Source organism: Gekko japonicus, unplaced genomic scaffold (assembly GCF_001447785.1).
Source record: "Gekko japonicus isolate JY-2015 unplaced genomic scaffold, Gekko_japonicus_V1.1 scaffold344, whole genome shotgun sequence".
Classification (NCBI taxonomy): Eukaryota; Metazoa; Chordata; class Lepidosauria; order Squamata; family Gekkonidae; genus Gekko; species Gekko japonicus.
Genome location: NW_015174284.1, coordinates 312,967 through 334,547, shown reverse-complemented (window position 1 = coordinate 334,547; position 21,581 = coordinate 312,967). Strand labels below are relative to the sequence as shown.

Genomic DNA, 21,581 nt, shown 5'->3' with positions numbered 1-21,581 from the left:
CCACGGCCTGCCGGACACAATCGTCTCCGACAACAGGACAGCATTCACATCGGAGGAGTTCCAGCAGTTCCTCAGCGGCAACCTGATCCAACACATCAGGTCAGCCCCCTTCCACCCCGCGACCAATGGCCAAGTGGAGCGAATGGTGCGGACCACAAAGGAGACGCTGAGCCGGTTGACAGAGGGAGACTGGGAGCGAAGGATCGCACAGTTCCTCCTAGCACAGCACACCACGCCCAATCCAGTGAGCGGCCAATGTCCAGCCGAGCTCCTCATGGGGCGGAGACCGCGGACCCTACTAGACCGCCTACACCCGGATCGGGATCCTGACTTGCAAGGCACGCCGGAGCAGCGGGAGGCACCTCGTGGATTTTTCCTGGAGGACCCGGTCTTCGCCAAGAACTTCGGCAGGGGCCCGGAATGGCTAGAGGGCCGCATCATCCATCCCCTAGGAGCGGTAATGTATGAGGTGTCCACCAAGTGCGGCCAGGTACTGCGGAGACACGTCGATCAGCTCCGGCAGCGCATGCTCCCAGAACTCTCGGACACCGAGGGCCCGGAGCCACAGCCGGCACTCGAAGAGAGTGCTCCTCCACCCCTAGCGCCCATCCCCACTCAGGGGGAACAGCCGATCCCGTTTCCGGGGCCACCGACGATCACTAGCGAGGCTCCGGCCACAGGAGTCGCCGAGCCAACAGAACCACCACCGGAAGGTGAGACCCCCGTGGCCCCAGCACCAAACCCCCGGCGATCTACCAGAGAACGACGGTTCCCATCTTATTTGAAGGACTATGTCACCTAGGGTGGGTCGGAACTATGGGGGGAGGGATGTTGTGTATGCAGACCGCCACCGGGGGGCCAGCGGTCAGCCAGAATTGCCAGAGCTTGACTCTGGGATAACAATAGGGACTAGCCTCCTAGTCCCTCCACTGGGGAGCCAATGGGAACCATGGCGGGAGATTCAAACCCACCAATGGTGACCAGGGGTGTGTCCCCAGAGATGTATATAGTTGGCCCCCAGGCCGTTGTTCCCCCGTTCTTGTCGTGTACCAATAAAGCGTGCCATGCACTACGTCGTCGTCTGTCGTTTCTCCATGCGGCAACCCACTACATAACATAGTGTAAGAAATGAACTGAGACATATGTGTCAACAAGCTGCCATGGAGTTACTTATGTTACGTTGTAACCTCTGAACCTTCTTCCCCGTTCCCCCCATCTGTAGGTGTTTACTTTCTCTTGCTTGCTACATCTGCGGAACTGCTCAAGGTTAACAGCTGGAGGTGGGATTATGTTGTGGCATCGCTTGGCTTGTTATGTATTCGAAGCTTGAGAACTGCCCTGTGTTTATGTTGTAGAACCGTTGTGTTCCCAAGGAATTGGGCGCTCATTTTATCTGCATTCCCGCCAGCGGGAATTGGGCTCATTGGTCCTACACGGGTTCAAGTTCCTTTATTATGTTACCCTCCGGGGTTTGTAGTTATTCCTAACAATTCTTGTGTTCCTGATCTAACCATCGCTTTATAATAAATTTGACTTTGTTCTTCAAACGTGGATTTATTTTGAATGCATGGGGAATCGGACATTGGGCTAGGACGTTTCAGAGAGGTGTCTTGATAACCTGCCTCTGTGTCCTGGCCCTGGTATTCCTTGGAGGTTGCCCTTCCAAGTACTTGCCAGGGTTGGCTCAGGTTAGCTTCTGAGATCTGACGAGATCAGGCTTGCCTGGGCTATCCAGGTCAGAGCTCGTAGTATATATATCAATAAACAAAAATTAATAAGAGTGATGCTATATAGGAGTTAGACTGTGTGAGACCTGTGTTCAAATTCCCACTCTGCTATGGGAGCTTCCTGGATAACCCTGGGCCAGTTGCTGTAACCTGTTTCATGCAGTTCTTCTTGTGAGGCTAAAGTAGAGAATGATATTAAGCAGCCCTGGGTCCCCGCTGGGGAGAAAAGGGGGGCATGAATATCTACACAAATGAATAAAGATGACTTTTGAGATGTGGTTGTTGTGCCCCAGCTTTAAAGTCCTGGATGAGTTTAAAAATTACAAAAAACAGCCTTACCAAGTGCCAGCCACCATTGCCAAACCAGAGGAAATTCTTCCATCACTGTGGGGAAGAGAAAAAAAGTCAGAAAACGCAGCTGTTGCGTTAAAATAGCATTCCAGCATAATGGTACTGCAGGGTACAACTATCCTGATAAGAAAGTGGAACCTGATAACAGCAGCTGGAGTGGGGGGGGGGGGAGCGAGCGATTGAGGCATCCAAGCTCCAATATTTGCTGCCTCCATCCCATTTTAGTGTATGTGCTGCCTCTGTTGTTGATATGTCTTAAGCAGCCTCCAGCACATAAAGTGAGCCAAAATAACGCTCCTTGAAGCAGGCAGGCATCAAGGCAGGGAACAGAGAACCGTACTATTGTGCAGTAAAAAGATTTTTTTTTTTGTTGCACTGGCAAAGTCTGACAAACAGAGAAGCTGTACCTGAGGATTTTTGAAAGAGATTTGAGCCATTTCTGATTAGAGTAATATGACACACATACCCTGTTCCCCCAGTAAACACAACATTCTGGCATATGGTTCTACAATAGTTTTCATTGTGCCTGGGTCCTTATTTAAAGGGCAATTAAGTTTAGAATGAGCATGGAATAGCTGCAGCTGCATGCTTAATTTTAGTGAATCAAACTGGCCTTATATACCTAGTTGGCCCATTGGATTGTCCAGCTTGGTATTGTTTATTGTGATCAGGAGCAGCTCTCTTTAAGCCCTGACTGGAGTGGGGGACAATAGTTGCAGTGTGCAGAAAAATGGTGGCGAAAGCTAAACTTACAGGAGCAGCCAGCTCATCATCTCCAGTTACCAAACCGGAAACAGCCACAGACTTCCCAAAAATGATTGCTGCAAGCCCTGTGCCCTCTAGTGGACCAGATGACCACTCTCAACCAGAAAATAGATATGATGTACAAAGAGCTTCAAGATACTTCAGCAAAAACCGAGAAGATAAATAAGAAGCTGGAAAAAGTCCAAAAAGTTTGAACAAAGACTGGAGGTGGTGGAAAAAGATAAAATCTCTGAGAATCACCAATTGCTATCCCTCCAAATGGAAAAAAATCAGCATATGTCCTGAGATTTCAGAACATTTCTGAGCAGAAAGGTGAAAACCTGAAAGAAATTTTAAGCAAAGGACTGGCCCCCGTGGCAGCAGAAGTGATACAAAACGACATGGATATAGTACACCGTACATATCCAGAATATATAAAGAAAAATAAATTTCCTGGGGAAATATTTGTTAAATTCTCAAAAAGGTCAATAAGAGACTTAATCCTGAAAGCGACAAGTGGAACTGTTTTGAAAATCCAAGGAGAACAAACTAAAATTTTAAAAGACATTCCATTTGAGATCAGAAAAAGAAGAAGACAGTACAGAGACCTGGAACAGTTTCTTCAGGAACACAACACCCCATACAGATGGTTAATCCCTGAAGGGCTTACTTTCAACTTCAACGGCAAAAAAGAAAAAATTGACTTTGTCTTCAAAGCGGAAAAAATTCTTTAGCACCAACAACAAGATAAAGATGGATCTGAGAAACTGGAGGACAACAAGGATGCAGAAAAAGAAGAAAATAGTTGCAATATGATTATCATCCTAATTTGACCCTCCCTGGAGTTTAAAACAGCCAATATGGCATTTTTTATTGGGGGAGGGGTGGAAACATGAAGGCATGGTGTTAAACAGCAAAGAGGGGCCATGACTCAATGGTAGAGCATTTCTTTGGTGAGCATAAGGTCCCAGGTTGAGTCTCCAGCATCTTCATTCAAAAGGTGCTGCTGGGAAAGACCTCTGCCTGAGACCCTGGAGAGCCATTGGCCAGTCTGAGTAGATAAGAACCTGATTCAATAGAAGGCTGTTTCACGGGTTCATGTGTCCCTCTATGAAAGCTCCAATAGCAGGTTTTTGCATCTCAAGCAGATCTTGGGGAGCTGCAACTGGGTCTTCAACCCCAAATGAGCTTTGGCACACAGAGTAGCACAGAGTGGCCAGTAGTTCAGACTGCTAGGATGCATGCCCAAAAGGAGGGTGGGACGTATGTAGTGGCGTTATCCAAGAGAGATGTTGGAACAAGATGGCCTTCTAGTTGCCTCTGATCCCCCCCCCCCCGAAGAGGAGCCTTTTTCTGACAGTCTCTTGTGAAAGGCCAGGAGGGGAAGGCAGCATCTTTTCATCCCACCCTCTTGAAAACCTTGCAGCGGGATGGATTTGCACTGCCCAGAGATAAATGATAGGTTATCAGGACCCCACTCTAATCTCTGAAATGTGGCACAAATATTGTCGGTAAAGTGTATGGCTGTTAATGCATTGGGGGGGGGGTTGTATGCAAAGACTGGAAGGGTTCCATGGAGTTCTATCACAATTTGCCTTTATTTTTAACAGAATGCAGCGACAGAGCCTGCAATTTACAGGCAAAGGTCAGTGATGGGAGAGAGGGCCACTTAGCTCTTGTACTTTTTCCCAGTGGAAGGCTGGTACATTCTTGTAGAAAATGGTGAAACACTTAAATTGCAACCCACAAATGGCAAGCCCCCCCAAGTGCCAGTCTCCCCTTTCCCCCAAATTTTAACAGAATGTAGCTGCAGGGATTGTGATTCAATCACAGAACTGCATGCAATGTGGATTTCTACCCTTAGAGGCGGAAGGGCAGTGAGTCAAACAAATGGGTGTCATGTGATACCTTGGGGATAACTTCCTTGTTGCAAAATTTGACTGGGGGGGGGGAACCAAGTTGATTTATTTTTTGGTTTCTCCCTTCTGGGAATTGAACCCAGGACTCCCTATGCCATTTTCTTTGTCCTTAGGGCAAATTCTTCCCCCATTCAATTAATAAAACAGTTAATGTTTTCTGCACCAATTATGTATAAATGGCATTGGAAAATGAAATTAATTGGGAACACCAGAATGGCAAAGCGAACCCTACCAGAAGAGAACAACAAAGCTTATCATTTCTGTGCATCTCTGGTTATCAGCTGGTGCAACATAGGATATTTGAAACCTCTTATCCCTTCCAGGCTGCGTTCTTTTGTATAACCATGGACAAGTCCCAAAACAGGGTTTGGTGTGAAATGGTCATTGGTACGTGCTAGAATATCTGATGCAACCAGGCCAACAGAAACATGGCATGTGGAAATCTAAAGTGGTAGCAGCCAAAGTCCTTATCTAGCCAAGATATTCTCTAGTTATTTTTCCTTTAGAACAAAACCTCTGTTCTGAACACCATTAATTTCTTTACTTATGGCTCTCATCTACACCCTATAAGACAAGGAATGGGGAGGAACAGCAGCCCAGATCCTACTTCAGCTCTTCAGAGCTCAACATGAGCATGATTGCCCAAGGGTCTGAGTTTTAATCTTGTTCAGATGTCCAGAGGAAATGTTCATTAAAGGGCTAGATGAACATGAGTCCCCCCCCCCATCCATGGGGGGATAAGATCTCTTTACACGAGGAAACAAAATAAACCTTTGAAAAGTATCATGTACCAGCTACAGTTAGAAGAGATTAGTTCTTTTGACCTCCTCTCTCAGGGGTAAACACTCGTTTTGGCCCAAACACATCTTTATTTGTATTTTTACTTCATCTCTACCCACCTTTTCTCTCCAGTGACTTACAAGATTCTGCCCTTCTCCATTTTATCCTCACAACAACCACCCTGCCTGAGTGGGAAGATATGTCCTCTTTTGTCTTTGGAGAAGGAGGGAAAGAAAACAGAATAGGGAGGGAGCGTCAACCCAAAGAGAGAGAGGCAGAAATGGGGGAGGGCAGTGAGCAGCACTTAAATACCCTTAGAAACCATTTAGAAAGGATTAGCGATTTGAAAGTGGATGAGAACAAAGAATCACAGGAAAAGGAGTTTTGGTAGTGTGCTGGAAGCGGTCTGAATGCAGATCCCTGCGTGGAAGTGTGCTGGAAGTGGTCTGAATGCAGATCCCTGCGAAACAAATGCAGAAACAAGAAAAAGCCACAATACAAACTGGAAGTGAAAGCGGGAGGGAATGCAGAATAGAAGAATAAGATACGCTCAGAAACAGGCAAAATATGGGTGGAGAAAAAGCCACTGTCAATGCTACACCATGCTGGTTCTCAAACATCTACCTGTGATGACACTGGTGGGCCAAGAAGAAAATTGGGGGGGGGGACATAAATTAGGGCTTTTCTGGACACACGGGCAGCTTCACATAGGGAGACAGCAGTGTTGGCTTCTGTGCTTCAGAGACAGTGCCACCCTAGTGTATAAGCAGCAACCTCTGACATCCAGCTTGAAATCTGAGCACATTAGAGCAGCCCTATTGCACACCTGCATGATACAGTGTTCAATCACTGGCATGGGGCCAGAAGAAGGTCCAAATGGACAGCATCCCAGCTCACAACCCCAAAAAGAAGCTGCAGTCCAGTCCGGATGTGAGGGAGCTGCAGGGCTGAGCAGAACAGGTCACTGTTGGGCACACGTGCTGGGGTTTGCAGGCCTTCTGCTTGTTTGGGATCCAAGTTTTTCCTCTTGCCTTCTAGTTTTTAAGATAAGGGGGAAGGCTGCTGTTTAACATCCTGAGCGAGATCCAGAAATACTGCTCTGTTCCAGCATGGCACAAATAACCCCAGCTCTTCTCTCGGTTTGTGAAGTCCATCTGTCTATTTGTGCCCCTGCTTCCCGTATGCAAGGCTCATCAATCATTTGTGAATTTGCCTATCTTACTCCTTTCACCCATCCATCTCCATCCCGAAGCCCAGAAGTCCTCTCTTTAAATTGTGACTTAGGGAGAGAAACAGCTTTGCTTGTGCAGCAGGAGCAGCTGCAGTTTATCACATTGGGAGCCAGCAGACATAAATCATACGTGTGGAGGAAGAAGATCCAGTGGCCCTAATAGGAAAGCATGCAGGAACCTGTGTCTCAAAATTAGCACCATCCCTTCTGCCAGGAACCTGCCCACCTCCCTGTTCAAAGCAAAATTGCTTTGTTTTACGAGTTAAATGATTTGTTTTTCAATAAACACCCTCCCTGAAACCCAACAGCAAGGGCAGTGTAACTCTAGGGGTATCACAGAAACAATGGGTGTCTCTTTCCTTGTCCAATGGCAGGCTGCAGATGTGACACCTCGTCTTGCTGACGTTGCCTTGCAAGAGAAATAAACTGCAGCCATGTTTGGCTGGAAGGGAAATTAGTTCCACGTGGCTCAAAAGTTAATTGGACAGAACATTATCAAAGGCAGAGAGTGGCTGGGAAGGAGGGTTGTCGCAAAGGCTTTTAGAAAAGACGCTTGATAAAGTTCACATTCTCTTGAAAGCCGTTTCAAACACAATCCTTAGTTCTTCCAGGTAGCCTGTTGCTGTGGGGAGGAGCAGAAGGCTGGGCTCAGTCTCCTGGGGGAGATGCTCTCAAAAGGAAAAGGAGAGCTGTGGCTCAGTTGTAGAGCATCTACTTGGCATGCAGAAGGCCCCAGGTTTAGTCCCTAGCATCTCCAGTAGGTTATGCAGACCAACAGTTCCCAACCTTTTTTGGTACGGTGACTCACAAATCCAAATTTACTTGGTATGATGACCAATCCAGGGCTGGCCCAAGGTTTTTTGGCACCCTAGGCAAACTATGACCTTGGTACCCAACTAGTTCAGCATTCCATTTTCTACAGTAGCTAACCAGATGTTTTTGAGAAACGCTGCACACTATGAACTCCAAGCAAGTGGCATACATAGACTTTGCATATGGAGGTTACATTCCAGCCTTTGATCATCCTCTCCTTCTCCATTACTCCCTCTAATTCCCCCCAAGACTCTAAGGAACTCATTTAGTAACCATCCAGGACATGTTTTATTTGATCAAATGTATATGCAGGGGCAGGGAAAATACCAACTGATATATAACATGGAAGATGCTGTTTCCAGGGTCAGATCTTGGTTTCCAAATCACAAAACAGAGCAATGAAAAGGGTAGATGCAACCATTAGTTGCTGGCCTGCAACCCACTTTCAGAGGCTTTGCAACCCACTTTTGGGTCCTGACCCACAGGTTGGGAAATGGTGGTATTGACTACCTCAGCCTGAGACTCCAGAGAGCTGCTGTCGGCCAGAGTGCAACCCACCCTTCACTCAGAGGGCTTACAGTCTCTCCCCACATCAGACACCCTGTAAGGTAGGTGGGGCTGAGAGAGCTCTGAAAGAACTGCTCTTGAGAGAACAACTCTGAGAGAACTGTGACTGACCTAAGAAGAAGAGGTTGGATTTATACAATGCCCTTCACTAGCCAAAGGAGTCTCAGAGTGGCTTACAATCCCTTCCCTTCCCCATAACAGCCCCCTATGAGGTATGTGGGGCTGAGAGAGCTCTTTCAAGAACTGCTCCTGAGAGAACAACTCTGAGAGGACTTGTAACAGACCCAAGATCACACCAGCAGCTGCATGTGGATGAGTGGGGAATCAAACCCAGTTCTCCCGGATTAGAGCCCGTGCTCCTAACCACTACACTAAACTCGCTCTCAGGGTCACCAAGCTGGACAGCTAAGAAAAATCCACACACTCCTTGCCAAGGATATGAGAATTTGCCTTGCTTCATTCTACTGTCATTTCTCTGATTATCCGTGTTAGCAGTCAGACCCCTCCCACAGATGGGTAGCTGGCATCCAAAGAGAAAAAGAAGCCCGAACAGCCTTCATACAATATAATTCCAAATATCATAAGTACAACACACAGTTTGGCCCAGAAGTGATCCCAAAAGGGATGTCAGTCAGAAGAACAGCCTGGGAAACTATTTGGAAGTGAATCAAGAGGCTGACTGGCAAACAACCCTCTTCTGCCCTAAAGTAATGCCTAATTTATAGCAGTGGGTTTCTCAAGAAAACAGCACTTCACCTTGAATTACCCTCTTTCATCCCCAGCCCTGCTTCCCCCTTTTGCACATTTTCCCTTGTTTACATATCCATAACACCTCCCCTCCTGCACACCAGGGTCATCAGTGAATAGTAAGACCCATATCCTATCCCCGGGTGAGCCATCAAACTCTGCTCCAATTCTTTGATCTCCCTCCCGGAGGACCATCAAGCTTTGTCCAAATCCAGTAAACACATCAAGCTATTGGGGGGGGTGTGCAAACCTGTCATAGTGCCTCAGGGAACATTTTTCCTGTAAATACAAGCACCCATCTCCATTGTGGTTGTGTGCGTGTTCTTGGCTCCTACCTCACAACCACACTTGCGTGTGGGACCTTCCGTGAAGCACTGGCCACTTCACAGCTCTCTCTCTGCAGATCTGTTCATCTAGATTGGTAAATATCACCTCTCCTAAACTCTGTCTCCCCGCTACTCCCTATTCTTCTCTTAGCTAGTCTTGCAAGTGTGTTAAGCATGTTTTGTGTGTGTGTTTTACTCTTTTATTATTTTTCAATAAAAATTTTTACTGGTTGAGCATCTGACTGGTTTATTCTGAGAATTCTCTGTGGGAATAATCCTGGTATACATTGGTGGAGATCCCCGTCACACCCGCTCACTAGTCTCCTTTAAGCTAATTCCCACCACTAATTAAGAGAGAGCCAAATTGGGTAACCACCATTCCGTTCCCCTCAATCTGGGCAAGGGCACATCTCTTGGTTTGCTGCTTCCAGTGACATTCCCTGTGCATTCTACTGAAATGCAAGCACAGAACAGTTATATGACTGCACCGTACAATAGTCCTGTTAAATACCTATTTGAACATTTTATTATTCATGAAATGGGAAGTGAAAAAAGCATAGATGGGTTTGTTTTGATGGACCATGTCTGCAAGTAGATAGCTCATATTTGGTGATGTAGAGTTTTGTGAATATCCTAGACACATAGCTCTCTAAAATAATGGTGGGTGGCTACTGGATACAGGGCCTTGTCAGTCGTGACACCTCCACTTTGAAACTCCTGCAAAGGAGGAATATTTTCAATAAATTACACTTCATACGGGATATTTGCTAGGAACAAGTCTGTTGTGGGGAGGGGAAGGGAAAGGAATTTGTAAGCAGCTCTGAGACTCCCTTGGGTAGTGAAGGGCAGGGTATAAATCCAATCTCTTCTTCTTCTCTTCTTTTTATACACCCTTGAATATGAGAACACCTTACCATTATCCTGACACGATTTCCTTGAATGTGATGTGGATCAAAAGACATTTCAGAGTTTTTGCTTCTGTTTCCTCATTCTGGAGTGGAAAGTGTTTCCCCCCCCAGAGGCCAGTTCAGCCTTCAGTGATGCACTTCTCTTTTTCCCTCACTGAACAAGAAGTAGATTAAAATTCTAAAGCTACTTTGAAAATACAAGGGAAGTGTGCATGTTTTAGCCCTGAGCAGGGATCTGAAGCAAATATGCTAACATCCAATCTAGATGTCGTCTCTTCCACTGTACTAGTTACAGATGAGAGCATGTTCCATATTCTGTTTCTTTTTATATTCATTTGTACAAGCGGGTTTCATCCTCTACTTTTTTCTGTTGGTTTGGGTGCCACATCTTTACCGGTTTTGTCATTCATGCAAGGACCATCCAGTTTACTAGCTGGGCAGGAAATCTTATAGGTATTTAAGCCCGGGAAGGGCCAGAGGCTCTTCTAGCAGGGGAGGGAATCTTGGGAACGTATTTGCCAGCAGCATGGAATCTAAACTGAGCTTCTGTTTCCCTTCCTGTTGTGGGTATTTAAGCCTGGGAAGGACCAGAGGAACAAGCCTTTAACACAAACACTGAGCCTTTTCTCCCAGAATGAGTTGGACTAGCACATTCAGGACTAGCCTGTGGTGTGGTACATCATTTAAATAAAGGTTTCCTTTTGTAACGGGGGTATTTAAAATAAATCAGAGGTACATACAAATCATATAATGCGCACAACACTGATCTCTCCTTCCATGAAGATAGATACAAGTGGGTAGCTGTGTTGGTCTGAAGCAATAGTGCAAAGTTTGTTCTACTGATTTTTCCTGGCTTTTCACAAGCTATGCAGAACTGAATTATTCAAGAGGGCTTTTCTGTGTAGGCGATAGAGTAGCACTGTACAAAATGATTCATAAAGTTACTTGAATGAATTATTAGGGACTGTGGTCTATACCACTGTGTATGGTTTGCTGTAACTGGGATCCTACTGTGTAGTCTTGAATCATTTAATGTGTCATGTTAACACTCAGTGCTTTGTATCAGTTCTGTTTTTTAGATTTCTGGTTGGTTCTACAACCCTAATTCCTATTGCATGGTTCACTGAATGTCCCACCCTGTCGATTGTATGACTTTCTCGGTGTAATCCACCTTGAGTCCCAGTGAGAAAGGCAGACTATAAATAACACAAATATTTTTTAAAACGTAAAACCCTGTGGGTGGGATCCAGACTAAATTTTCCATTAGTGGCATGGAACTTCCCTGTCTCCCCTCTCCCACTGAGCTCCCCAAAACAATGCTCCATGGGGATTGGGGGCTCTGAGGAACAGCATGATGTGGTCTGTAGCAGGCAGGGAGAAAGGGCAGGATTTGCCGATTTAGTCTGGATCCAGCCCTGCATGTTTCACTGGAAAAGCATCAAACTGAGAAAAGGAAAACGAACCCCAGAATCATGATTTGCATAAAGCAGAAGTAAAATCCAAATGAAGACTTTCTTTCTTTCTTTTTCTTTTCAGGATAAGAAATCCAAAATCATTCCTAGCTCTGGTCCTTTAAAGCCGTGGCTCAAAGCAAAGACAGGTTCTTTCTGCCAGCTTCAAAGCATCTGTCAACTCACCTGCCCAGGTCAACAGCAAGTGGATGGAGGTGACTGTGAGGGCATAGTCCCAGACCCACCGTTTCAGCATCACAGCAAAGAACAGGCCACTACTGAAAAAGGTGATTTCCATGGAAATGACATTCACTGGGGAAGGAGGAAAAGGGAAGAAGAGATTTAAAAAAACACACACACACTAAAAACTCATATAAAAATGATTTTCCTGTATTGCTAGCTGCTGGAGGAGGCTATACATCTAAACAAAGTGTCCACCCCCCCCCTTCCCAGTCTCTGCTTCCTGACCAGAAATGCAGGAAGAACATAAGAAGAGCTCTGCTGAAATCAAACCAAAGGTCCATCTAGTCCAGCACTGGTTTCTCACAGTGGCCAACCAGTTGCCCTTGAAGGCCAACAAACAGGGCATGGAAGCCAAAGACCCTTCCCTGATGTTGCCGCCTATCTGAAATGTATTGCTCCTAAATATGGAAGTTCCCTTTGCTCATCTGGACTAGTAGACATTTGATGGACTCTGCCCCCCATGAATCTAACACCCTTTTAAAGTCATCTAGGCTTGGGGCCATTGCTGTCTCCATCAACAGTGAATTTTGCAATGTTATTAATTGAATAAAGAATCGTTTCCTTCTGTCTGTTCAGTATTTATTGCCCATCAACTTCATTGGGTATCCCAGAGTTCTAGTATAATGGGAGAAGGAGAAAAGGCTTTTTCTATCAGGTTCTTCCACTCCATCCATAATTTTATCATGTCCTCCCCCACCCCTTAGCCACTAACCTAAAAGTTTTTCAGCCTTTTCTCATGGGAAAGGTACTCCTGATGAAAAGCAGTCCCACTGAATTGAAGGGACTGTGCTATCAATCTGTGAAGACTGCCTGGTGGGGTAGGACCACCAACCTCAGTAGTGGATACAGAAAATCCAATCTCTATCAGCTGTTCTTCAGAGGGCTGGCTCTAGCCATTGGCTCTAAACTCGCAAGAGGAGGACTGTGGTGGTGTATGTTTTTGTGAACATGGGATAATTGCCAGGTTTGCAGAAAAAAACTCGTGATACCTATATGATCTTGACTTGGGTGGCCAAAGCTAACCCAATCTCATCAGATCTCAAAAGCTAAGCAGGGTCAGCCCTGGTAAGTACTTGGATCAGAGATGACCAAGGAACTCGAGGGTTGCTACACAGAGGCAGGCAACGGCAAACCACCTCCGAATTCTCTTGCCTTGAAAACCCCCTGACGGGTCGCCATAACTTGGGGTAACTTGACAACAGTTACTACTATCCTCACCAAATACATTTATGGGGTTTAAAGGTAAGCTTCCCCTTCAGGTAAGGGGGAGAAAAGGAATGGGTATGACTGGTAGGGTTGCCAAGCTCCAGGTGGTGGCTGGAGATCTCCTGGTATTACAACCCGTCTCCAAGTGATAGAGCTCAGTTCCCCTGGTGAAAATGACCACTTTATGGCATTATTTCTTCTTGAAGTCCCTCCCCTCCCCAAACCCCACCCTCCTCAGGCTCCACCTCCCAAATCTCAAGGTATTGTCCCACCCGGAGCTGGCAGCCATCATGACCAGGTAGTCTGGGGGAGGAAGCAATTGTTTATGTTTGCTCCTTTATAGAAAAAGGAGCAAAAAACAGGCAATCGGGTACAGCCGGGGCAGGTTCCTTTTCCTAAAGGCCTCCCTCTTGTCCCTCTAGATTTGTGGAGTGTCATCTTATTCTCCAGCCCTCTCCTCTTCCTGCATCAACAGCTTCATCTACAGGGGCTTGAAGAGCTCTCTTCCCCAGTGCAAGCTCACCCAGATAGTTGGGGTTCGAGTAGGATGGCTCCGTTTTAAATTCAAAAGGGAGATGTGCATCAAAAGAGTTAAGCCTTGGAGAGGAAAGAGAGAGGAGGGAAACTTAAGGTTAGAAAGGATTCGTTAGAGCAGGGGTCCCCAAACTTTTTTGAGCCTATGGGCACCTTTGGAATTCCAACACAGTGTGGTGAGTGCAGCCACAGGATGGCTGACACAAAATGGGTGCTGCAAGAGGTATAACTAACCACAAAATGACTGCTACAGCTTACCTTTGGTCACACCGCGAAGATCCTTGTTGCTTTGGCAGCAGCTGCCACTGCAGCACATTTTTCAAAACCTGCACAGCCAATCAAATCTCCAATAGCCAATCAGAAGCCTTGTTGAGCTGAAGCCTCACCTGGCTTCACCCACTTTTAAAAAACATTTGGTGAACATCATTGCCCATGGGCACTACGTTGGGGATCTCTGTGTTATGTACGTGGACCGCCACCAGGGGTCCGCGGCACATGCAGGAGCTTGGCTCCTGGAACAAAGGAAACTTTGGATCCTGGTTTCCCCCAGCCCCCTAAAACAGGTATAATAACAATTGATTGGCACAGTAATGAGATAATACGGAGAACAAGAAAAACTGTGAAAAAGTGACGCTTAATACACGTCTTTAAAGAATCATAGAAAAGTGAACAAAAATAATATACATAATCATAAAAAAATATATTGACGGTGATCTCCGGAATGTCCTGCCACCTCGAAGGAAGATCTTCTTCTTAACAAAGATGTGGGACAAAAACTGTCTCTCAATAGTTTATATCCTCTGGTGACGTCTCACAATTATCAAAGAAGAGTTTCAATAATCATAACAGCTGTAATGTATAGTAGAACCTGCCATGGGCTAAGATGATTACTGTTCACTTTTCTTGTTCTCCATATTCCCCCAGCCCCAACCAATAGCCACTTGGGACATTCAAACCTTCCAATGGGAATAGGGGGTGCTGGGTGGATATGTATATAGTTGGCCCTATCGGGCCGTTAGAGTTAGTCTTGTGTTAAGTACAATAAACGTGTGCAACCGCATGTCGTCATCCGAGTCCTCCATGCGGCGAACCCAGTACTTTTCACTCTGCATAAAAGGCTACATTCATAATCTCTTCAAAAAAATTAAGAATTGGAAGGACCCTCTGTAGCACCTAGTGTCTCTACCTTAGTTGTCCTTGGAATCAGTAAAATTAGACCTGGCCTCTGGACACCAGGTCTACCAGCCACTGGAGCCTGCCTGATAAGAAGAGCCTTACTGAATAAGCTGCAGGTTTGGTGCTTCAGTATTCTGTTTCCAAGTACGAAGCAAGAAGACTGACTACAAATGGGGAAGACACTAGTTGGAATCTTAGCTCTGGTGTGCACCTATTTGGTGGCATGAAGGAGAGCTGAAGAAGAAGAGTTGGTTTTATACCCTATTCTTCACTACACAAAGGAGTCTCAGAGCAGCTTACAAACTCCTTCCCCTTCCCCTCCCCACAACAGTCACCCTGTGGGCAGGGTTCCCACTAAGCTGAGTTAGTGTGAGCTAGCTCACAGTTTTTTAGCCTCAGGCTCACACATTTTTTGTTTTAGCTCAGGAAGGATGGCTCCAGAGCAAACTAATTTATACAGTAAAGCTCACAACTTTGCCAGTAGCTCACAAAGTAGAATTTTTGCCCACAAGACTCCACAGCTTAGAGGGAGCATTGCCTGTGAGGTAGGTGGGGCTGAGAAAGTTCTGAGAGAACTGTGAATGACCCAAGGTCACCCAGCTGGCTGCATGTGGTGGAGTTGGGAATCCAACCCAGTCCTCCAGATTAGAGTCTGCCACACCTAGCCACTACACCACACTGGCTAAGACAAGCTGCGCTCATAAGGATAATACTGACCTACCTCACAAGGCCGTTGTAAGAATGACAAGACACTGTGTGTAAAGTTTTCAAACTCTAAAGCACAATGTCAGATTCTGAGTCATATACTGTCTCCAAACATAGCTTGTTAGATAATATGATGTGGTTTCCATACATGGGATAGGACTTCTGAGCCATCAGTCTATGTGAACAAGTGTTGAAGGAGCTGACCCAGCCCTCCCATTTTTGTACTGTGGTTTTATTAATCCTTTATCACGGCCAGGTTGTATTAATCCTGATTCACAACTGTAGAACAAAATTGTTTGTTTTTATATAGCCTGCTCTTCTACCTGGGGTGGGGGGTGGGGGAAACCAGATTCCAACAACATTCACCTAGGGTTGCGAAATCTGGGTTGTGAAATTCCTGGAGATTTGGGGGGGTGAAGCCTGGGGAAGGCAGGGTTTGTGGAGGGGATATAATGCCACAGAGTCCACCTTCCATGGGATATAATACCACACAGTCCACCTTCCAAAGCAGCCATTTTCTCCAGGGGTACTCTTCTCTATTACCTGGAGAGCAGTTGTAATTTTGGGAGATCTCCAGCCAGCACCTGGAGACTGGCAACACTACATTCACCCCCTCTTGCATTTCATCCTCACCTCACAATAACTCTATGGGGCAGGTTAAGGTGAGACAGCATGGCCCGTTGAGCTTCTGTAGCTGAGTGGGGGCTCAAACCACATCCTGGTCTGACATCTTAACCAGTACAGCAAACTGTTAAGTCATGGATGTGGATCTGCTGCTCCGTAGCATGCTTGAGGGCCAAATTCTCACCTTGAGATCAACTGGGAAACTCCAGTTGGTACAGAATGTGGGAGTCCAAATACTAGTGAGTACAAGGCAGAACATGCACATCACACCCAACCTGTAGTCACTCCATTGGCTACCTGGAGGTTTTGGGGGGGGGGTGGAGCTTGGGGAGGATGGGGTTTGGGGAGGGACCTCAGCAGGATATAATGCCATAGAGTCCACCCTCCAAAGCACCCACTTTCTCCTGGGGAACTGATCTTGGTTGTATAGAAATCAATTGTAATAGCAAGAGATCTCCAGGTGCCACCAGCCACCTGGACGTTGGCAACCCTAATTCCAGTATATGCTTCTATATATCATACTTCATCCAATGCAGTATGTATATATGCTTACGGAAGCTCATGTTGGAATAAACATCTTTAAAAGTGCTGCTGGACTCCCATTTTATTCCACCACTACAGACTAACGTGGCTATCCTCCCTTTTAAATGATCTTATAAAAACACACACATTTACATAGCTGGTGCTAGGGACACGCAAACTGATATGTCAACAACATGAAGCTCGAGTGAAATGAAAATAAATGGCCTGTGTTGTAATTAAAAGTGTGCCAGAACTGTGCTATGCAGAGTGGTGGTGGTGGTGGTGGAGAAGCCCTGGGAGAGCCTAATGAAGACGGAAGGCTTGCGAAGATGCCAAAACAGAGAGATCGAGTCTAATACCCGTAGTTTTAGACGGAGAAGGCCTCACCTGAACACCCCGCAGCAAACACTCCCGATCATGTAATAGATGGTGTAGAAAGTGAGTAGGCACAGCAGTATATGGAGAAGGATTGTCTGGAAATCAAAGCAGCAGAAAGAAAAATATCCACAAATGGTCAGTACAAATGTGACATTGGCAGGTGGTGGTGGGGGTGGTTGTTTTCATCTTTAGTTTTCTGCAGAGAAAAGTTTGAACTGCATCTAACATAGATAGGGGGAAAGTTAAGGCTTGGTTAAAGAACCTGGGGGGGGGGCTCCACGAGGGGGCCATTAAGGCTGTTTGCAACCCTTCAGAGCTGTGAGGTTACAACTGGCCCTCTTTGTGTCACAGCTGAAAGCTCAACTTGGGGTTCTAACTGGAAAAGCAAGCGGGGGTGGGTGTCAGCTATGCTGCCATGGGGTTTGGGGAGTTCATTCTGTGTTTTAGTAATTGCTATTGCATTCCTGTCCCTTTAGTCTTGCCTTTGCTGAAATGCTTATTTCTACAGATGTGCAGAAGGAGGTTGTATTGTCTGGAAGTCTCCTATGTACCATGAGAGACTCCTGGTTCCCAGCTTTAGCCACATAACAGTTTCCTAACACGTCCCGCGCACGGGAGGGCATCTAATTGGCCCATGCCATGGGGGGGGGTGCATTCGAATACCCTATATCCTCTTAGGCTCAATTGGATGCCGCCATTCTTTTTTTTTTTTTTTTTTAAACATTTTATTGTCAGGATATATCAACATGTCCAATATTATAACATTCCATCATTCACATTATACCCCTTTTCCTTTTCCCCCTCCCTCCCCTTCTTCAGGCTCCCCGCAGTGATCCCACCCCCTCCATATCTCTTTTTCTTATTCATCTCTTCCTCTAAGACAAAACTTACTAAGTAACAATTCCTTTAACTATCTTATTCTTATATCAACTTCATAGGTGACATTTTCTTTAACTATAATCAACTTCTACTCAACTCTTTCCTCATTCTATTCTTAATAGTTATCAAAGCAAAACAAATTGCTCTTAACATCCCAATGTTTCTCCAAATATTCTTTAAAGTCCATCCAGTCTGCAAAGAATTCTTCGTCTTCTTTATTGTTAAGTTTCCTTGTCAATTTGTCCATTTCTGCCATAAAAAGCAACTTCCTTATCCATTCCCAAATCTCAGGTACTCGTTCTTGTTTCCAGTACTGAGCATAAGTCATTCTGGCCATTGTGATCAAATACCATAGCAGTGTTCTCTTTGTTACATTCACTTCTTCCATTTTAAGACCCAAAAGTAGTATTTCTGGTTCTTTTTTAAAGGTACATTTCAAAAAAATTTGCATCTCATTATGGACCTCCGTCCAAAAATTCACTGCTTTTTCACACGTCCACCACATATGGTAAAAAGAACCTTCTTTTTTTTTTACATTTCCAACACTTGTTAGACATATTGTCACTCATAATAGCAATTTTTTAGGCCTCATATACCATCTATACATCATTTTATAGCAATTTTCTTAACAGTGCCTATGTTACTGCATCTATAGCTTTGCAATAAAAGTATAACTGTTCCTGAATGTGTGTACTTCGTTGTTAGCTGTGGGTTCTGACAGTGGGTTAGCCTTTGGTAGCAGTGCAAAACAAGTTTCTACACGTAGGAGGACAGAAAAATGCCATGGGGGGGTTTGTACAGCCCCAGGCTTTTAAAAGATTCGGGGGGGGGAGTCCTCCTCCTTCCTTCCATTTGACTGTAACCTGCATCTGTCATTCTTCTTGACTGAATATATATATATATCATCTTTTCAAAAGCATCTACACTTGACAGCAGCACTATGTTAACGATGTGTGTTGCCAAAAAAAATAATAACGGTGAGATGTGGAAATTTTCCTATTGTGTTCCCCAGCAATGTATAGCCTTCCTTCTGCAAATGGGCTACTCCAATATGCAATGAAACAGGAGTCCAGTGGCAGCTCAAAGACTAACAAAATCTATTGCGGTATAACCTTTCGGGAGTCAAAGCTCACTTTATCAGACGCATGAAGTGTACAGCCATAGCAGAAATAAGGAAATGTGTCATACAGTCTGTGCATCTGATGGAGACAGCTCTCACTCTGGAAGTTACGCTGCAATAAGTTTTGCAAGTCTCTGCTGTCCTGACCTGGATGGCCCAGGCTAGCCTGGTCTCATGAGGTCTCAGAAGCCAAGCAGGCTTGGCCCAGGTTAGTACTTGGACAGGAGACCACCAAGGAAGTCCAGGGTTGCTATGCGAAGGCAGGCAGTAGCAAACCACCTCTGTTCATCTCTTTCCTGGGAAACCTCCAGGGTTGCCACAAGTCAGCGGTTGACTTGACAGCACTTTCTACCACCAATGTGCCACTGGACTCCTGCTTTTATTTTGCTGCTACAGACCAACTCAGCTGCCCTTCTGGAATTATCCTATCTGTAGTAGACCCTTTGAGCACAAGTGAAAAGCAGATTCCATGATAAACTGACAGTTGTTGAAAAAGAGGGTTTTATTGACTGCATTTAGGCATCATAAATTCTAGGATAACCTCCTCCATCTATGTATTTTTCTCTATGAAATAAGGTCTCTTCATTGAATTAGCCTGTTATTATTTATCATTTAATTAATTTATATCCTGCCTTTTCCCCCCAACAGGAATCCAAAGTGGTTGACATCATTCTCTTCCATTTTATCCTCAAAACAACCCTTGAGGTTGAGAGTGTGTGGCTGGCCCAAGGTCTGAGACTGGGTGACTGGCCTATGGTCACCCAGCAAGCTTCCCTGGCAGAGTGGGAGATTCGAAACTGGGTCTCCCAGATACTATTCCGACACTCTTAACGACCACACCACAGTGACTTGATAACCTAAGATGTTTTTCTTTTTTTCTTTAGCTATTTGTGATGTTTTAAAATGACCCCCCCCAATTTACATACAACCAAAAGGAATAAAATATAGTTAATTTTATCTTAGTGATTTAATCTCAGAACAGAAAAGCTCTACCCCACCTTGCTCCTCCTCGTCTTTACTGGCATTTGCATGTCTTCCCCTCTCTCTCCCCCCCTTGCAAATTCTCACCTCCTCAGCCCAGGCTCTAGCTAGGAAATAGAAATCCTGAGCCCTGCGATGATCCAGCTGCAAGCTGATAAGGAGCAGATGGAGCGACAGAATCCCTGCTTGACCTCCAAACCCTGCAGGAGACAGTTTTATGCCAGTCTCTGCTTTGTCCTGTTCCCCTTTCCCCAGGGCACGAATATGAAGGCCCATTACCTTGATGGCAGCTGCCCTGCTTCCTTGAAAGCCATGGGAAGGTAACATTCATAGCAGCCCAAACACTTCCCTTGAAGTGCAGGTGGAGCCCGAGATGCGCCAGGATGAGAGAACCAGGTCTTGTCTCGAGGAGGCGATTAAGCTCCGAAGCCGTAACACGTGGTTCTCAGAAAAAGATCAGAGAGATCAGCGGAGGAAGAGGAGGGACGGAAGAAGCAATAAGCCTACAGCTTTGAAGAGAGGCATTGGCTAAAATATAAGCGGGCCTGTGGAACGTTATGGATTGTGGTGGTCTGTGACTGCGACAGTTTCACAGGCTTTGGCAGCTGCTGGGACATCATATGATTTGACCATCCAGACAACTTCCTACCCTGCCTTCCCTGTAGCCAAAGGCAGTAGGGCGACAGCGTTCTGGCCGCTTGCCTGTACAGGGTTCCAGGCCTGTCCAAGTAGGGTCTGCCACGGCACTCTGCTTTGTACCTAGGGTTGCCAACCTCCAGGTGGGGGCTGGTGATCTCCAGGAATAGTGGTTGGTCCAGACAACAGAGGTCAATTCACCTGGAGGGAATGGTAGCTTTCGAAGGTGGATTCTATAGCATTACACTCTGCTGTTTTGCGTGATGTATAGAAGTGGGCATCTTTGTCACAATGCAGGCTGGGGATTCCAGATTTGGTGGGGATGGATATGTCTCAGTGGTACTGGTGGAAAGTGTCGTCAAGTCACAGCTGACTTATGGCAACCCCAGAGGGTTTTCACGGCAAGAGACGTTTCAGGGATGGTTTGCCATTGCCTGCCTCCATGTCACGGTCCTGGTATTCTTTGGAGATCTCTGCGGCGGTCTCTCGGCCCTGCTGGTTGCGGGTGTAGAAGGTCACCCTGCAGGTCAGCTCCGTTGGCTTGGGTGCATAGTAATTCTGCACCGCATTCACAATTTGATCGAAGGTGCAGGCATCTAGGTCCGTCGGGGACAGCAATTGTTCGGCCAGGGACACGACGGCGGTGCCGCAGGAGGCCAGGAGGAATCCTCTCTTCTTGCCGTCGTCCATGACATCGTAGAAGGCTAACGCGGCCTTGACGCCTCTGACCCAGGCTGGCCAGTCTTGCGGACAGGCTATGTTGAAGGGCGGCAGCAGCTATGAAAGCTCTGTATGCAAATCCGAAATCAAAGGTCCGGGTGAATGGATGCTCTTCATATGTGTTTCACCCTACAAGAGGTACAAGGCAAGGCTGCCCTTTATCTCCCCTGCTATTTGCACTGGCAATAGAACCTCTGGCGGAGGAACTGCGACAGTGTGGAGAATTCTCTGGAATTGTTATGGGTGGAATTGAGCATAAAGTCAATTTATATGCGGATGATCTAACCTTGTAT

General features: G+C 45.9%; 2 protein-coding genes across 2 annotated transcripts in view; one reads left to right on the top strand and one right to left on the bottom strand.

Moving 5' to 3' along the window:
- Window positions 1-12,277, top strand: part of MECR (mitochondrial trans-2-enoyl-CoA reductase) — a 76,846-nt gene extending 64,569 nt beyond the window's left edge. Inside the window, exon 11 of the mRNA XM_015423949.1 lies at window positions 11,650-12,277. The gene's annotated coding sequence lies outside the window, so the exon portion shown is untranslated. The remainder of the gene's footprint in view (window positions 1-11,649) is intronic.
- On the bottom strand, window positions 11,672-21,258 carry TMEM244 (transmembrane protein 244). The gene is made up of 4 exons (XM_015423946.1): window positions 21,088-21,258; window positions 16,962-17,047; window positions 13,537-13,610; window positions 11,672-11,876 (listed from the first exon to the last, which is right to left on the bottom strand). Exons 1-4 carry the CDS (start codon window positions 21,256-21,258, stop codon window positions 11,686-11,688), a joined length of 522 nt encoding a protein of 173 aa, XP_015279432.1. The 3' UTR covers window positions 11,672-11,685.
- Between the last annotated feature and the right edge of the window lie 323 nt (window positions 21,259-21,581).